Below are 16,809 nucleotides of genomic sequence, written 5' to 3'. Positions count from 1 at the left end.
TCATGTAGTTGTAAACAGCATGATAATATATTAAGTAATCCAAAGTATTCAGAATACGTTACTCTCATTGAGTAAAGTAACGGAATACGTTACAGAATACATTTTGGGGCATGTATTCTGTATTCTGTAATGGAATACATTTTAAAAGTAACCTTCCCAACGCTGCTTACCAGCCATGGAGTTATGTATTGTGTCCTTTCACCCAGATGCCAGTTTGTAGTTATGGTGAAAAGGAGCAACTGCTGGACAGTGTTTCTATGAGCCCACAAAGCACTCTGAGTAGTTTAATATTAGCATTAGCGTGTGTGACTATCAGGAAACTGTGCAAGTGTTGCCAAGGGTTGCAACATTCGAGCTGCAACAATGATCTGCAAACAACAACGTAGCTCTGCAAAGGACAGCAAGAACTACAAACTGGTTGTGCATGTCTGCTTTAACTGGGAGGTAAACAATCTTGCCACGTATTTGCAGGCTTCACTTTGAATTCAGGTCCATAAAAATGAATTGAGATCGTGCTAAGTTTGTTTACAGAGAAGTTATGAATGCGCACGCCCTCATATTTTAGCAATCAGATGAATATATTTGGATTAATGTGAGTGATATTTATGATATTTTACATTTTTAGACAAGAAACCCTTCTCTGTGGATGGGTGTCAAAGTTCAGAGGCTCTTAGTGAAATGTGGCCCCTGTTGATATATTTAACCTCACTGGGGCAACTCCCCCATTTCCTGACTCCGGTCCAGGAGTTGCTGAGGTGGGGGGGGGGGGGGTTGGACAGGGGAGTTGTGCATGCAGAGGCCCAGATAGGGCCAGCATAACCTTTCCTCCAGATTCCCTTAAGTAAGATGAAGTGAACTGGCCCACAAACAGGCTGCTGTCGTAAGACCCGGCTGCTTGTCATGCCTGCATGCTAACTGGTTTTCTTAGCAGCTCCTCCCTCTTCCCTTCTCTTCTCTCTAACAGCTGGCACTGAAACTGCATTGCCGCAGCTCCAAAGCCCTCAATGCTCCCTGAGGTCATGCTTATGTGAGTCATACCGAGACCAGGCCCTCCTTAGCAGCCATGCGCTGCCAAGGCTGAGCCGACACACCTGCTACTCCCCTCCCTGCTGCAAGCAAGCAGCACCTTAACAGTTAGGTAAACTGTGTTCAGATTCTTATTGTATAAGCACCAATGACTAGAAATAAAATATAAAATACAATGGTGATCATAACAATCACAGTGGACCTGCTATTACCTTCAAAGTTTGTGATTATACTAAAAATAAAAACAACAACAAAAAATGCTTTTAAAGCACTGAATTTACTATTTTTTTCATATTGTGGTTTCCAGAAGTTTGTTAGAAGTTCTGACACATTTTTCCCCCTTTTGTCCAAATACAGTTGGTGATGATGTAACTAACAGCACATGTAGGTCATGACCAGTTTGGTTTCTCTTACATGTAGATGTGCTCATACAAATGGTCAGACAATAGGACACAGGAAAAACACGCAGCACACACTTACATAAAGCTTTCAGAACATATTTAGAGTCAGAAGCACAATGCATAACACAGAAAGCCCTTTGCCCTACATACAGGACAAATAAGCATGTACTGCCCTGTGGAGACTTGAATTATTTTAAGCCATAGCATGTCTTCATGTGTATGAAGATGTTCAATAAAAATAAAACACCCAAAAAGACAAAAGAAGGCTTGGGATTATGACAAAAAACAAACAAACAGGAAAACATGACTGACAGTGAATTGGTGTGTTTTCCTGGATGGCCTAGTTTACAGTGGAGGGGGAAAAACTGAAACATGGGAGTGATACATTATTTCTGGCAACAAAGTTAAAGATCGCAACAACAAGCTTTAAGAAACTTGGCTGAGTATCATTGTGTTATAAAACGTGAATCTGATACGTAATCCATTGTTTAACAGCTGCAAGAAAACGACATAAACACCTTGAAAAACAGCAGAACAAAACAAAAGACACGCGCGCGGGAGACAGAACCCCGCGCTTCGGCAGGCAGTCGTGTTGCATTCAGGTATTGTGGGAAAAGCTGGTAAAAATGACTTCGTTACCTTTCTCAGATAGACCCATTTCCATGAATTCAGTCAAATCAGCTGAGTATAAAGCAAATTTAAATCGCTGTTTTTAAAGCTTTTTTAAAAAAAATATGTCTACTGAAATGTTTTTCTAGATAGTTAACTACAAATTCAAATGTTTGCTTGCTTATGAGCTATTGCAAATGCTTTTCAAAAATAATCAACTAGACATGGACTTTTTGCTGTATTATTCATTCTATTTTAGATTATTAAAAAACATATCGTACAGCATCACAAAAAAGCAGAAAAAATACAGTTGAAACTTCATATAAGAGGGTTCACTGCAATTTCTTATTTAATATCAAAAAGAAGAGACAGATAGCGGCTATCATTTGAATATTTAAAAATGTCTGATGAAATGTTTAGATTGTGAAAGGTAGATCTAATAAAAATAATATTTTTTAATCACCAGTCATCACTTTTATTGGCCATTGTTTTTCATTCTTGTCTTATAATATATTACTCTAACATATATTAAAATGAATCCAATTTACCATTCTCCAGGACATACATTGTGCTTAAGCTCCAAATTAATGTTATGTGTGATTTCCGCGAGATTATTCCTACAGCCCATGAATGCAGCATACACTGAAAGGACCTTTCGCCTAGTTTGGCGGATGGCAGTTCATCGGGTTTACCCTGACACTGCTGACTCCTGTGACCACGCCCACCAACGACCACGCACCCTGTTTCCTCCAACCGTCCAGCGAGCACGCACTGTTCACGCGCTTTTTGCTCTCCCATTGGCTGAAGCTCTTCACACGCACGCTCGCGATTGGTGGAGTGTTGCCACCCGCCTTTGCGTTTTGTGAGTTTTGTTATTCTTTTTTTCCCCCTTCCCCCTCCTCCTTTTCACCCCCCACGTTTTACACACACAGCTGAGAGAAAAGGGAGCCAGTCAGAGAAAAGACGACCTCAACCCTATCGGAACAGGCAGCAGCTCTGGCAACCGCCGTCTCTTTGTTCTAAACTGGCTTCAGAAACAAAAACGCGATATCAAAATATTTTATTCCTCAGTGCCATCGCGAAAATTCAACGAAATGGACTCACTCGAGGTAAGGCAATTTTATTAAACTGTCACTTTAGCTTTACGCAACATTTTTGTTTGTTTGTTTGTTTTCACTTCAATTCTTTTAACGTCCACTTGTTTACTTTGACATTTCAGCACTTACATAAATGAAAAGCTTAATTCGACATTTTTTTAAAAGTATATTTATTATAATTTTTTGTCTAATTAACTTTGCAATAGTGCCACAAAAACATATTTAACATGAACACTATTTTTAGCATTTTATTCAACCTTAAATAAAATAAGAAAAAATAAAAATATCACGCAACGACACGCGCAATTCTGTCGCTGTCAATTTTTTTTTTTTTAGCCCGGGTGTATTTCTGTGGAGAATTACTAATATGCTTTGTTTACTGTGAAAAATATATAATAAAAGTTGGAACGTGACAAGCCTACTTCCTGATGCAAACCCGCTTTATGGGGATTTCACATGGCTCATCTCGGCAGCACGTCACTGTTTGGTCTATATTTGGTCATGGGAGGTGTCCTGGCTTCGGGCCAGAGGCAGTGCATGGGGTGGGGTGTAGTCACCAGCACCCCCTCTCCCTTTTTGGCCCGGGAACTTCAGGTATAGGAAGAGTGACTGAGCAGATGATAACTGGAAATAGAATTTTTTTTTTTTGTTCCATTCGGGTTCATAGAATAAAAAAATGTCTCCTTCTAAGCGCAATCGGAGAAAAGCTGAATAAACATAATGTGGAATAGGCATGGAAAAAAGCTTTGTGTGTTTGTACGTGCGTTGTCAGTGACCTGAACACAGAAATGTAATTAAATTTTCTCTCCCCCAACCCCCCCACCCCCCAGACTGAGTATACGGATGCCTGTGAGGTTAACGTAAAGAGAAGGAGGCATGACAGCGAGCACTCTGACTCTAGTGGATTGGGTTTCGACTGCTCTGGTCTGGAGTACACTGACCTGGAAGCAGCGGAGGCTCTGGTGTGCATGAGCTGTTGGAGCACAGATCTTTTCTATAGCCGCAAAAAGCCAAAGCCAAAGCCAAAGACCTGCAAACCAAGACCCCTAACCCCAGCTTCAGACTCCGGCGACTCCCTCCCACCATCAGAACTTCCAGACCCCCCAAAGGACTTTGTGTCCTTTTCCTCCCTGGTAAGACATATCATATAGCACCAACATATGGGCACCACCACTGCAGCATTTCTTCATCATAGTTTAAACTAAAAGGACTGAAAGGTTTGGCCTTGTGATGCATATGTGTTAATGATATGAGGTTGGGGCAGCTAACAATTGCTACAACAAGAAAAACCTTGTTACAGTTAGGTGTTTGACTGTCAGGCAGAGTTCCTTCTTGCAGAGGCAGGGTCATAAAAATCACTGTTTTATAGCTCATTATGATGGTTATTCTTATGTCTTATCTGCTTGCCACCTGTGATGCTTATCACTGCAAATGTAGGTTCTTATGCAACTAGAGACAGTAGATGCACTTTTTAACTCTCTGACTGTCTCTTTGCAGTGTATGACCCCGCCCCACAGTCCCAGCTTTGTTGAAACGTCATCAGGCACTGCGTCGCAGTCAAGTTCTGGCTTGGTCGCATCCACGCAGCAACTTGTCCTGGCAACCGTTGCTGAAAAGACCCCCTCTCTCCCCCTTACACAGCCCTGCAAAGCAATGGCAACAAGCGTGATCCGCCACACTGCGGATAGAACCCTCTGCCAGCACCACATTCCAGTGGCCCCCAATCCAGAGAAAGCTAGGGACATGGTAACAGCTACTACAATGGTCTCCCAGCAGCAGGAGCAGCAGTGCATCACAAACACAGAGCAGATAACCACACCTCCATCCCCTCCTGCTTCTCTCATACCTTCAAAAACAGAGCAGCCACCCAGTCCCCCCAAATCCTGTTTGGACAGTGTCCCCACCCTAACTCCTGTCAACAGCCAACCGCAAAATAGCCCACCCTCTCCCCCTGTTCCCACAACTGTGTCCCCTCCTCCAGTTGCAAGCCCTCAAATCATCTGCCAGATGTTCCCTGTCAGCAGCCAATCGGGTATAATCTCAGCCTTCATCCCCAGTGCGGTTCAGACATCCAATTCTGGCATTCGGGCTGCTGCCACACCCATCCTCCCCCAACCCACCTCAGCTAACAACCCCCCTGTCCAGCAGTCCCTGATTGTGGGCTCCTCAGTGCCCCAAGGCACAGTGATGCTGGTCCTCCCTCAGTCATCCGTCTCTCAGGGTACCCACTGCCCTCAGACTGTCATGACCCTGGGCAACACCAAGCTACTACCTCTGGCCCCAGCCCCTGTGTACTTGTCAACAGGACCCAGCAACACCACAACAGCCACAAAGATGGATTTTTCCCGCAGGAGGAACTATGTCTGCACCTTCCCAGGCTGCAGGAAGACCTACTTCAAGAGCTCACACCTCAAAGCTCATCTTCGAACACACACAGGTGGGGGGATTTACTGCCTTCAGAGTTGCTTGTGAGAATGTGGACTGAAAATGAGTGTTGCATCCTGTTTGTAAAACATTCCTTCTCCGACCTTGTTATTCTTGTCGGGAAAGAGAGTGAGCTCATTGTTTTATTGTAAGCCAAGCTCAGTTATGTGTCAAGTTTTTATGACTACAATGTGACTCACTTGTTTTCTTCACTTGATCCTCCCTTAGGTGAGAAGCCCTTCAGCTGCAGCTGGGACGGGTGTGATAAGAGGTTCGCCCGCTCTGACGAGCTCTCCCGTCACAGGCGTACGCACACTGGCGAGAAGAAGTTTGTGTGTCCCGTGTGCGACCGGCGGTTCATGCGCAGCGATCACCTGACCAAACACGCCCGCCGCCACATGACCACAAAGAAAATTCCCTCCTGGCAGGCTGACGTCAGGAGTTTGAACAAAATGGCCACAGGAAAAATCCCTCCCTCGAAGTCTGGCATTGCAGCGCTAAGCATGCTGGTACCTGTTGGCTCAAACTAAACAATGAACAACCTGCCACCCGACCCACTCCCAAGATACCAGAGGGACACACAGGAAGCAGTCAAGCACATGGGACTGCTGTTCTTTTGAATCATGGGAATGAAAAAGAAATCATGCACTGGACTCTCTTCCTGCTCTACTGCTCATTTGTACACATATTTTCTCTAAAAGATTCTTTGTTTATATAATTGTGATTATATGTATGCACTCTTGCCAAAGCCTTTGTATGAAGTTTTGTCTTATACATTTCACCTTCTGCACCTCTCCTTTGTTTGTGTTGATATTCATGTACGTGTATGTGAATGTGTTGTTTGTTGTACTATGAAATGAATTTGTCACATTTTTGGGGGGATGGGTGAAAAGAAATGTACATAGGAATAGTAATCATCAGTACCATAATTATACCTTGATTGTATCTCCCTGTCTACCTTTTCATATTATTTAATACATATTTGTAATAAAAAAAACAGGGGTAAATGAGTCGTGATTGTGAGTCTTGTGACCTTTCCCGTATTCTAAAAATGAAAAAAATCATGTGTGGGATCAAGATGAAGTCAGCAATCTTTCCCAGTCATCTCACGCACAAATACACAAAAGTGGTGCCTGCCCACATCCTGTGTGTGTGTGTGTCACGCTGACTCCCACTACCGCCACCGCCCTCTTTGGTCAACTGAAGCTCACTCATGTTCTTTCAAATGTGCTGACTGGCCTGTGGGTAGCTTCCTGATGGTTGAATGATTTTTTTCTGGGTGTTATAAAAGCTCTTTTGGCAAATCCATCTGGGGACATCGCGTCCTGTTCATTAGCTCAGAGACGGAGCCAGATGAGTCAGAACAGACAGGCAAGTTGGTTGTATTGTACTGGAGTTCATTAGAAGCATATTTGAGCACATTCAGATCTGTCACATTGGAGCGAGGAGGGCACGAGTTACAGCTCTTGCATAATACTCTACTAAGTTCATTATAAAGTCCCTGGTGTATTTAGCATATGTGGACTGGTGTTCAGAATAAAGTCACATGCCTGACCTTTTTTCGTACAAAGCTCTGAGAAACTGTTAGAACTTTATTTTTTTATGAATCATAAAGATGTACTGTCCCTTTGTGATGCCGCTTTCTCTCTCTCACACATGCAGTTTCATAAGCAGTGGTCCCATACCTAGTAACAGTCCACCCCTTCCAATCACACAGTGAGGAACAGGAACTGCTGGGGGTGCGACCAATCACCTCTCTCGCTCGTACACCCGCCCATTTGCCTTACTGACCGATATACTAACTGGCTGAGTTCCACCTGAAGTGTGGTCTACGGAGACACCTGCTGGTGGGACTGTGTAATGTTATTGCTTGCAACGATGGAAAAAACACGCCCGGAATATAAAAAAAGAAAAGAAAAGAAAAAAAAACAAGAAGAAAAAAAAAGGATATTTCACAAATAGCGGCCTACCCATTATGTCATCATTAACATGATAACATAATGGGTAGAAATTAAAAAGTATACTGTATAGAGTTCAAGGGTAGCTAATTCATTCTTTGTACTATGCATTTTATTCAAATTTATTTGCTTAAAGCTTTAATTAATAGTTTGTTTAATTCATAGGTTGTGATTAGGTGGCATGCTCTAATGACGAGATTTTAGGTATTACTGGGAGTTATTGTTGGGACCAATTGTATCTACTATACAATGTCTCCTTAATCATAGTTCCGAACAGATCATATTTTAAAAATGATCAAAATGTTAATTAAGATTTTTCTGAAATGACAGTAAAGACTAAACTATTAAAGGTCAGGAAAACATTAGTTTAAAAAACTGTAGCAGTGGCATGTTTGTGGAATTTTTCATTGTAGAAGAGAATAGGAAGACAAACCTTGACACACGTAAATGTTGTTTTGTAACCTAAATTAAAATTTTGCAATTTCCTTACGTTGTTACACATTTAAGGTCAGCAGTTGTTAGTGGAATTTTTTAATGTAACTTTGAAAATGTTTTCTGCAATGTTCTAATACTAAAGTCCATCTGGTGTTTCTTTGATGAAGTCTCTTTCAGTGTGTGTTTTTAGGTAACACCCTGTGCCTATGAACCCTATTCAGAGTCACTCACTTGCACACAATTTTGTTACAAACCTGATTTTAAGTGATTTGGGAGTGAATTGGTAGTAATAGCAGAAAACATATCTACCATCTCTGACTACCATCTCTGTCTGATTTGGTGATGTGCAGTACAGGGAGCGTGTGCTGTCTCCATCCATGTTCACCTTCTACGCCTGAGCCTTCCAGTACAACTCCAAGTCGTGCCATGTACAGAAATACTCTTATACTTCCACAGTGGTTGGATAGAGTGGTCTGGCAGGAATCATCAGCTTCTGAATGCAAATAACATCAGAGAGACAGTGCACATTTCAGCACAAGGACATCAGCACACTGGATGAGTACCAGGGTGTCTACAATGACAACAGGCTGAACTGAAAGAACAGCACAGAGGCTGTTATAAGAAGAGTAGTGTCCACATTGAGTTTCCTAAGGAAGCTGAGGTCCTTCAACATGTGTACGTGAAGCAAAATGATGGGAAGGCAGTGCATTTTGCCATAGTTGGAACTTGTGGCATCAACAAACTGAATACACTGATTAAGACAGATATAGAGAGCCTTTGATACCGCATGCTGTCACATTGTGTAACAGTAATAAAAAGATAATAAAATAATAATGATATTAATATTATTAGGATATTTCATCATGATTTCACCTGCCCTAACAAAATAATTTCCTAAATATGGGATTTAAAAGTGTCTCATATTCTCATTCATTTTTCATTTTTTTGGTATTCATTCGTTAAATGACGACATTTATTATTGTTTATTATTGGATTTTAACCTTTAATCCGTAAAAAAAAAAAAAAGGGGGGGGGGGGGGGGGGGGAGGGAGGCTTTTTTTGGTTGCGCCGGTCTGTCGTTGCTATAGTTACATCAACACAACTGTTGGTTCCGCTACACTGTCGCTGAAGCTGGACCGTCTATTATTGGACCTAAAGAAGAAAATTATATCGCGTATCTTTCACATTAGTAAGACCAGGTGGTAAATGTGTTTTGACTTTCACCTCTTTATTTTTCCAAAGATTAAAAGTCACGAAAATTTGAAGCCATTTTCTGTCCTCCGAGCTACGTTCAGCTTAGCGCTTCTGTTCTCCCAGTATAAGCATGGAGTTCGGGGAGAAGCTCAAAGGGCTCAACTTGACAGCGTATGAAGTCGACAGGTTTACGAAAGCTTTCAAAGACGAGAAATTCCGGGAAATGCTCCGGGATTACACCCAAGAAATTTTAGACCCCGAGAACAGGAAAATGTACGAAGAAGAGATCAAAATCCTGGAGCAGGAGAGAGGCAACACCGTCGAGTTTATCCACCCAGAACCGTTTAGGGCCATCAAAACCAGCGTGGACGGCAAGCAGAAATGTTTCATCAACATTTGCGCGAGTGATAAAGTTGGGAAGCCTTCATCTAAGTGGGTTGTGTCGGAGAATGGCCGCAGAGGTCAGTGCTGGTCCTTGCCTCACAGTCTGCACCCTGGGAGGCAGGACACAGATCCTAAAGGTAACAAAATGATGATTTATGATGTTGTTTTCCACCCTGACACTACCCGCATGGCAAGCAAAAACAAGAGCTTTCTGGAAATGGTGGACAGTATAGCTATCCAGGGAATCCAGGACACTTTTAAAGTGACTCTGGACAAAAAGAACACGAGAGAAATGAAAACAAAATACAAAGGCACCCCACAGCCCTGTGTTATAAGAAAAGCCATACCTGGATTCAAAGCCAAGGAGTCTTCAGACTCTCCAGACCCCCTTGCCTTTCCATACCCAGATGAAAAAAGACCGAGCACACAATCAAAGCCCACAGAGGCACCTAGTACAACAAAAAACAGTACTGATTCTAAACCTCAAAGCTTACTGAAAACCAGAGAGCCAACCAAGCCGAACTATACAGTAAAGTATCGATCACTTATTGATCTCCAGGACTTTAGATGCTCTAGAGACTCAGCCCAAAGCCCCAGGCCCAAAGAGATTGTGGTGACTGTTGATTTGCCTCTTCTAAAATCTGTCAAAGACACAAGCCTCGAAGTAAAAGAGAAGCAACTGCTGCTGGAGACCAAGAAACCAGCCTACAGATTGGAACTACATTTAGCCTACCCCGTGGATGAAGACAAAGGAGAGGCCAAGTTCAACAAACAGAGAGGACAGCTCATCGTCACCCTGCCTGTTCTTCCTCATAATTTGCCTCCTGATTTATTTGAAGGGCCAGCAATGGCCAACCATAAGAGCCCAAGTTGTGATGAGAGCGAGGAGGACAAAAGTGAGGTTGAAGAAGAAGACAAACAGAAAAAGAGGGAAGGGGAGAAAAGGGAGCCGGAGCTACAGAAAGGGGCTGAATTAAAGGAAGAAAGACAAACTGAAAATCCCATGCGGGAGAACGGGGGGGAAAATAGTGAAAAAGAGGAAGACGGAGTTCAAGAGAAAGGAGAAGAACAAATTAGGGAAGAGGCGATCAGTGCAGATGAGGCAAAATGGAAGAAGGGCCAGGAACATGTGGAGGAGGAAACAGTAGCTGAAGGTCACGAAGGCAGAAAAGCGCAGGAGGAGGATAAATTAAAAGAGGAGAAGCAATGGGCAAAACAAGGTAATCAGAATGAAGATGAGAAGTCAAGTGAAGGTGGACCCGACAGAGCAGCAGAGGATGATGATACTCTGTGTGAAGCTTCTGCCCTGAAAAGAGGCCCAGTGGCTGATGATAAGGGCCTTGTGACTGAAAATCAGCACATTCTAATCTCCGCTGAACAATCCCATGGTGCAATAAGAGAGGAAGATGTAAATCTGGCCTCTAGTTTGGAGGAGGCATCCAAAATGAAACCTTCAGATATCCAAGAGAAGACTGAAAAGAAAAAAGCAAATGCAGCAGGAAAGGCGCAGGTGAGATCAATTGTAAAATTCAGTTTGTTGGTACAAGTTTCTACAAACTACTGATTTTTCCTTTTCTCTCCTCTTCTTTCATCAATTTTGTGCCAGGTGGAACAAGATGCAGCATTTCAGAACCAGACATCCAGTGACGAAGCCAGAAAAACAGCCATGGATGAGTGCGACACTTCTGAGAGGGTTGTGAAGTCCAAGGATACGCGTCCAACACGTAACATGAAGACATCAAGCGGAGGAGAATCGGCCCAGCGGGTCACCTTCTGCTCTGAAGACGTCACTGTAGGCTCAGCAAAGCAGGAAATGGATGAAGATGACCTGCAGACGGAGCTAATCTCACCAGTCTTACAACGTAACAAGCCTCCACCTGTATTACTGAGGGAAATTGATAAGGATGGAAATGAGATAGTAATCAGTGATCATACATCATCAGCTGGGTTCACCTTCCTAAACACTCTAATGTACGAGTTGGACTGATGGTGCTGTGAAGGAAGCAGAAACATTGCTCGGAATTTTTAAAACCTGACGTTCCTGTTTTGTTGATTTCATGCAAACTTGTGACAAAAATGGGGAATAAATAATTTGGATCCAACAGAATAAAGTACTTAAGACATGACAATGAATACTTTTATTTAATCTTTCACATATGTAAAAATTGTGGGTCAGTTGCTCAGTAAAAAGCACCTCCCTTTGGTTGTTAGTCATTGACCCTGAGGCACTGTTTTCAGGAAATTTATCTAATCTTGTAATTCCCATGTCTGATGGAAGTAGGTCAGTGGGTGAACCTGCAGTCTCTTTAAACACAAGGAAGGAAAAAAAAAATACTGTTAAGAGACTTGCCAGCAGCACAAGGTTTTGTGCTGCCTGCTATCATAACGTACAGTAAGTGCCACTCTGTTTCAGATGGAGCAAGAGGTAACATATTCATGCTTGTCTCCGACCCCATTTTGATAAACGGAAACTGCCTCAGAACATAAATGTAAGCATATAACAAACAGCTTGAAGCTCTTTTTAAAAACACAAACTTAATATTGTCTTTTCACACAAAGGCAGCATAAGGAAACTACGGCAAAGCCATTTACCACTGCAGCTTCCTCTTCAAATACTCTTAGACTGTATCCCACAATGCTACCTACTGCAGCGCACACATGCGCGTGCACAGAGGTTTCTAGGCGGCAATGTTTTTCAATCAAATAGGTCTCCGTCCTCATCTGGTTCCTCTCTGGAGGGAGTTGTCTAAGAATTCGGAGTAGCAGGAAAGCGAGCAGAAGTGCTGCTCCACCGGTGCATCTGTGCCTCCCATGTCATCCACCAGCACAACTGTGTGAGAGACTTGGTGGAGGTTCATGCTCACTGCAGTCTTGATGTAGAAACTGATGCAGATGCGACCGCAGTCACAGGTCTTGGCTATTTTGAGGTCCCGACACAAGTGAGCAGGGATAAGGTGAGGTCCATATGGGATTCTGTAAAGTGACAGAAAGAAAAAAGGATTAATGAGTTTTATACTTGCTAGAGAACTACAGCGAGGTCTAAACTGGATCTAGAGCCGCATGTAAATCTAACCTGAGATTGGCCACGGCTCTGGAGGCCAACTCCTGAAGTGGAAGTGGGAATGTAAGCTGCATTTTGTGGTCCAGAGGGTTGGGCTGGATGAATGGATTTCCGAACAAGTCCAGGTTCTCTAGACTCAGCTTGCGGAAGTCACAGGGCAGTACAGCCAGCTGGTTGTGTGCCGCGGACAGGAACCTCAGCTTCGAGAGTCGGCCGATGTGGAACGGCAAACACAGGAGTGCGTTATCGTCCAGTTTAAGGTTCACGAGTTCTCTGAGCTGGCAGAACTGAGCAGGGAGCGTCTGTAAGCGATTCTGGCTGAGGTCCAGGTGTTGGAGGGTCCGCTGGAGGGTGGACAGACAGAGTGCCTCGCTGAAGGATTCCAGGTGGTTATTGTGAATGATGAGTTCGGAAAGACAGCTGAGGTCACCGATGGTGGCAGGAAGTTTCTTGATATGGTTGTTACTGAGGTCTAGCTTGCGCAGAGCTGAAAAAAATCAAACAGAAACTTCTCAGCTTAGAGAGCAGAGTCTACTCTGACACACAAATTTTCACTTTTTAGGAGTCTGGGGTCTTGAAATGGCTTTTTCCCCATGTGTGACTTGGAGCTACACCCAACTATTTATTATTGGATTTGCATAGACAAGGAGACATGGTACCTTTAACCAACTTGACTCATTTATTTTATTTATTAATTTACCTTTGAGTGAAAGCATTCGCATGTCCACGCGTGACAGTTTGCAGTACGACACCTGCAGCTGCTCCAGGGAGTGAGGGAAGTTGGAGGTGAGTGGGTAATCCTTCTTGGAGACGATGGCGAGCTTCTTCTTGGGCTGCTCTACGTCTCTGGCGCGAACAGGAGTCAGTGTGGACAGAGGAAGGCTGCTCGTGTCACTCCCTCTGTCTGCTAGACGAGCCGCCGAGAGAAAGTTCTTCAAGCTGTTGGAGTCGGCCTAGAGATAGATAAATACAGTTACTCTGGATCAGTGGATTAACAGGAAACAGCAGTTTCACGGCTCCTCAAAGGTCGCTGTGGTGCATGAGATTCACTGAAATATCTAACCCAGATTCCCTGACCTAGAATGCTCTGACATACTTCTTTTGAATGAACAGGATGGACTATATGCAGCTGGGAGTGAGAGATTGTCGGTTGGATAGAAAATAGAGGAGTTGGAGACAGGTTTGTGCACCTGTACAGTGCACTGACAGGTAATTTAATCCATTTACTGTAGGAGAAGTAGAATGTTTACAAAACTGTGGCCAAGCAGGTTAACTGAGGTTTGGTTTACACATTTCTCCATGTTTACCTGCTCAATTTAAAAGCCTGTGAGAAGGTGTGTGCTTTCTAAGAGTGTGACGCTAAACACCTCGGAGGGCTGTGCAACATAAGAAAAACAAACAATAAGTCATCTAAGCTCTCTGCTGTGGCATGAACTGGGGTTGAAACTGAAGTGTGTATGTGTGTGTGTGTGTGTCTGTGGTTGACAAATGAGTCAGAGAACATAAAGTTCTTTTTCCAGGAGAGACAAAGAGAACAACCATTCCAAGGGCCTGCACTACAATGCAAAATTAGACTCTTAGCGAGGTACTTAGTGAGGGGGGAGGGGGCTTTAATACAGTGACATGATCCTATGACAGTGAAGTAAGCTAAGCCTACTTGCTGGCTTAAATTCTGTGTTTATATTCATTCTTCAGTGTTCTCAGAATTCTGAACACCAGCTAAAAGAATAAGGCTAAGACTATCCCAGGAACATCAAACAACAGCCTGTTAATCTAACAAAGTGTCTTCTGTCCTCTGAGTTTTCCTATTACACAGACTCAAACAAGACAGCTTAGGCAGCAGATGCAGGTTATGTGTATTTTTCTAATATTACAGTTTAAACATCATCATAAAATACATCACTCTGCTGTGAGAAATGTAAAAACAATGTAAAAATTACATGTTACAGTCAAACTTTTATTAACTAGCTGACTAAAAGCTCAATAAACAACCATGTAACAGTGGAATTGGACAGTTAGATATGTCTGTGAAGGTTCTCAGTCATCCAGGACAGTTAGTTAATGCAAAACAATTTGTTTCACTCATGTAATGTACATACATCTTCTAATTTAATTCAGGGTCTTCAGTTGTATACTCCTTACTAAGACTGCAGTCACGGTGTGCTCTATGTCATACCTTGCTCAAGCAAATGTCAACAGCAGGTTCCTTTAATCTCACAGTGGCCTTGCCTTCCTCCACAAACCAAGTGAAGAACTTCTCTATGTTGCCTTTTAGCTAGAAGAGAAATAAACGGGCAAATTTCAGCGGTGGAAAAAAACATTACACAACTCCAGGGCGGTGGTGCATCAAGCAAGTTAAGACTGGAATACTGAATTTCAACATTCAACAGCTAGGTGACAACAGCTGCAAACGTTTACATCAGAGGCTGACAAAATGAAAACAATATGACGAGGGTTCCAGTTTAGGTCACTATTGGAAAAATAATGAATATTTTAAAAGGCAGATCTGATTAACTCCAGCAGTACTTTCCAGTGAGATTTTCCTGATGTTTGTTCTTTAGGTAAATTTGGGATTTTTTTTTCTTTTTCTTAAATATCATTTAGTGTGTGTGCACAGGAACTAGTGAATTTCTATTTGAAAAATGATCCAATCTTTAACTCACTATGAAAACTGGCCATAGATCAATAAACTAAATGATTAATATATTAGCTGCTAGAGCTTGAAAATGAAAAGAAAAGGTCTATGTGTTCTCACTGACCAATAAACAGCACAGGCAGTGGTTTTCTGGTATTTGCAAAAAAGAAAAAAAAGAAATATAAAGATTACTGGTATTAAAACTGTCTTAAATGACTTGTTAGGGTGTAATCTGTCAAACACATCTAAAACATATCTCTCATTAATGATATAAATACATTTTGAGACAAAAATAATGTCATAAGTTTTTGGCAAAGTGGGTTTTCTATATCTTTCATTTATCCAGTTAAAAAGTGTCACTGACATTAAAAATGCCTCTTACCAAAACAGGTCTAAACAAGAGCAGAGCAGAAAATGTAACAAATATAACATACTAGTTCTATAAAGATATCGTAGGTGGCCACTATAATACAGAACAGAGTCATAAAGAAAGCAGCAAAACAGGTAATTTCTTTATTTTATATATACCCCCTTACTAAATCCAGTTGACTAAAGTCTGCTCATCAACTTAAGGAAAGATATTCGATTTTAAAAACACATATAAACATCGGCGATCACTTTTTGGCACAACACCGTAACATTTCAAGTATATTTTACTTTATTAAATAGTCTAAACAACGCTGAGTCGCCGGATCAACTGATAGTTTTCACGATTTATTAAGTTATTAACTTTTTAGAGCCGTGCCGTTGGGTTTCATTATTTATTTATTTACTTTTTTGTCTGAAAAAAAAGTCTGAAAAGCAAGGCATGATGGGATAGCGTCACTTCACTTCTCATGCCATCCATGACATAACAAACGGACGCCAGAAGAAGTAAATTACACGTTTCTGGCCTTAAAATGTACTTTGAAAAATTGAGTAAATTAAATAAAATAATTAGCTTTAATCATCTTGTAGTTTGCTTACTTTAGGGACCAAATAAAAACAGACGCACCACACCCTGAGATAAACATTAGCTCCAGACTGAACAGATAGTACTTGCTGTACAATAGCTTCTAAAGTAAGGATTAAATACCTTGTACTTTGATCCAGCTCTGTCTTTGGCTGTGCAGATCATCAAGTAGATGTTGCTGCGCTGAGTCGTCTTGTCCAAATGCTTTCCAATGGAGAGCACTGCTCTCGTCCCCTTGCCTCGACTTTTCATCCCAAACGTCGGCAGCATCCGATTCACCACCTCGACATCACACTGGAGCTTCATCGCAATCTCTTAAGTAACAGACTTAAGTCCGGCCTAACGCCGCGTCACAGTGACCAAGTGTTTGAAAAGCATACCAAGTGGAAAACTTCCGTGAGAAAGTTAGGCTAGCTCGAAGCGTTTGTGGTTAGGCTGGCGACACATCCGTGCTCGTTATGGATGTCAACAACAGACCAGCCTTCTTCACAGAGCCGCAGCTGCATTTAAACCGCTGACGAAAAAACGAGCCGGCATCTACCGCGGGGATAGTCACTTGGGTTTTCCTCGAATTAATTTGACTAAGCTACAGAGCTCAGTTGGTTTGTTATCTGCCGTTAGCACAAACCTCGC

General features: G+C 42.4%; 3 protein-coding genes across 3 annotated transcripts in view; 2 read left to right on the top strand and 1 right to left on the bottom strand.

Annotated features, from left to right (window-relative positions):
• The window catches only part of lrr1 (leucine rich repeat protein 1), a 26,285-nt gene extending 9,476 nt beyond the window's left edge, over positions 1 to 16,809 (bottom strand). The window contains exons 1-5 of the mRNA XM_085143465.1: positions 16,300 to 16,809; positions 14,766 to 14,864; positions 13,290 to 13,542; positions 12,602 to 13,076; positions 171 to 12,501 (exon numbers count right to left, since the gene is read on the bottom strand). Of these exons, the coding sequence (XP_084999591.1) occupies positions 12,246 to 12,501; positions 12,602 to 13,076; positions 13,290 to 13,542; positions 14,766 to 14,864; positions 16,300 to 16,482 (1,266 nt within the window). The 5' untranslated portion in view covers positions 16,483 to 16,809 and the 3' untranslated portion in view covers positions 171 to 12,245. The remainder of the gene's footprint in view (positions 1 to 170; positions 12,502 to 12,601; positions 13,077 to 13,289; positions 13,543 to 14,765; positions 14,865 to 16,299) is intronic.
• On the top strand, positions 3,010 to 6,564 carry LOC146496376 (Krueppel-like factor 11). Its single transcript, XM_085143466.1, has 4 exons — positions 3,010 to 3,145; positions 3,964 to 4,266; positions 4,631 to 5,570; positions 5,786 to 6,564. Exons 1-4 carry the CDS (start codon positions 3,131 to 3,133, stop codon positions 6,085 to 6,087), a joined length of 1,560 nt encoding a protein of 519 aa, XP_084999592.1. The 5' UTR covers positions 3,010 to 3,130; the 3' UTR covers positions 6,088 to 6,564.
• dnaaf2 (dynein axonemal assembly factor 2) lies at positions 9,275 to 15,412 on the top strand. Its single transcript, XM_085143461.1, has 2 exons — positions 9,275 to 11,038; positions 11,135 to 15,412. Exons 1-2 carry the CDS (start codon positions 9,275 to 9,277, stop codon positions 11,513 to 11,515), a joined length of 2,145 nt encoding a protein of 714 aa, XP_084999587.1. The 3' UTR covers positions 11,516 to 15,412.

This window comes from Neolamprologus multifasciatus, chromosome 19 (genome assembly GCF_963576455.1).
Source record: "Neolamprologus multifasciatus chromosome 19, fNeoMul1.2, whole genome shotgun sequence".
Taxonomy (NCBI): Eukaryota; Metazoa; Chordata; class Actinopteri; order Cichliformes; family Cichlidae; genus Neolamprologus; species Neolamprologus multifasciatus.
The sequence above is the reverse complement of the archived record's forward strand: the minus strand, read 5'-3'. Positions and strand labels throughout refer to the sequence as shown.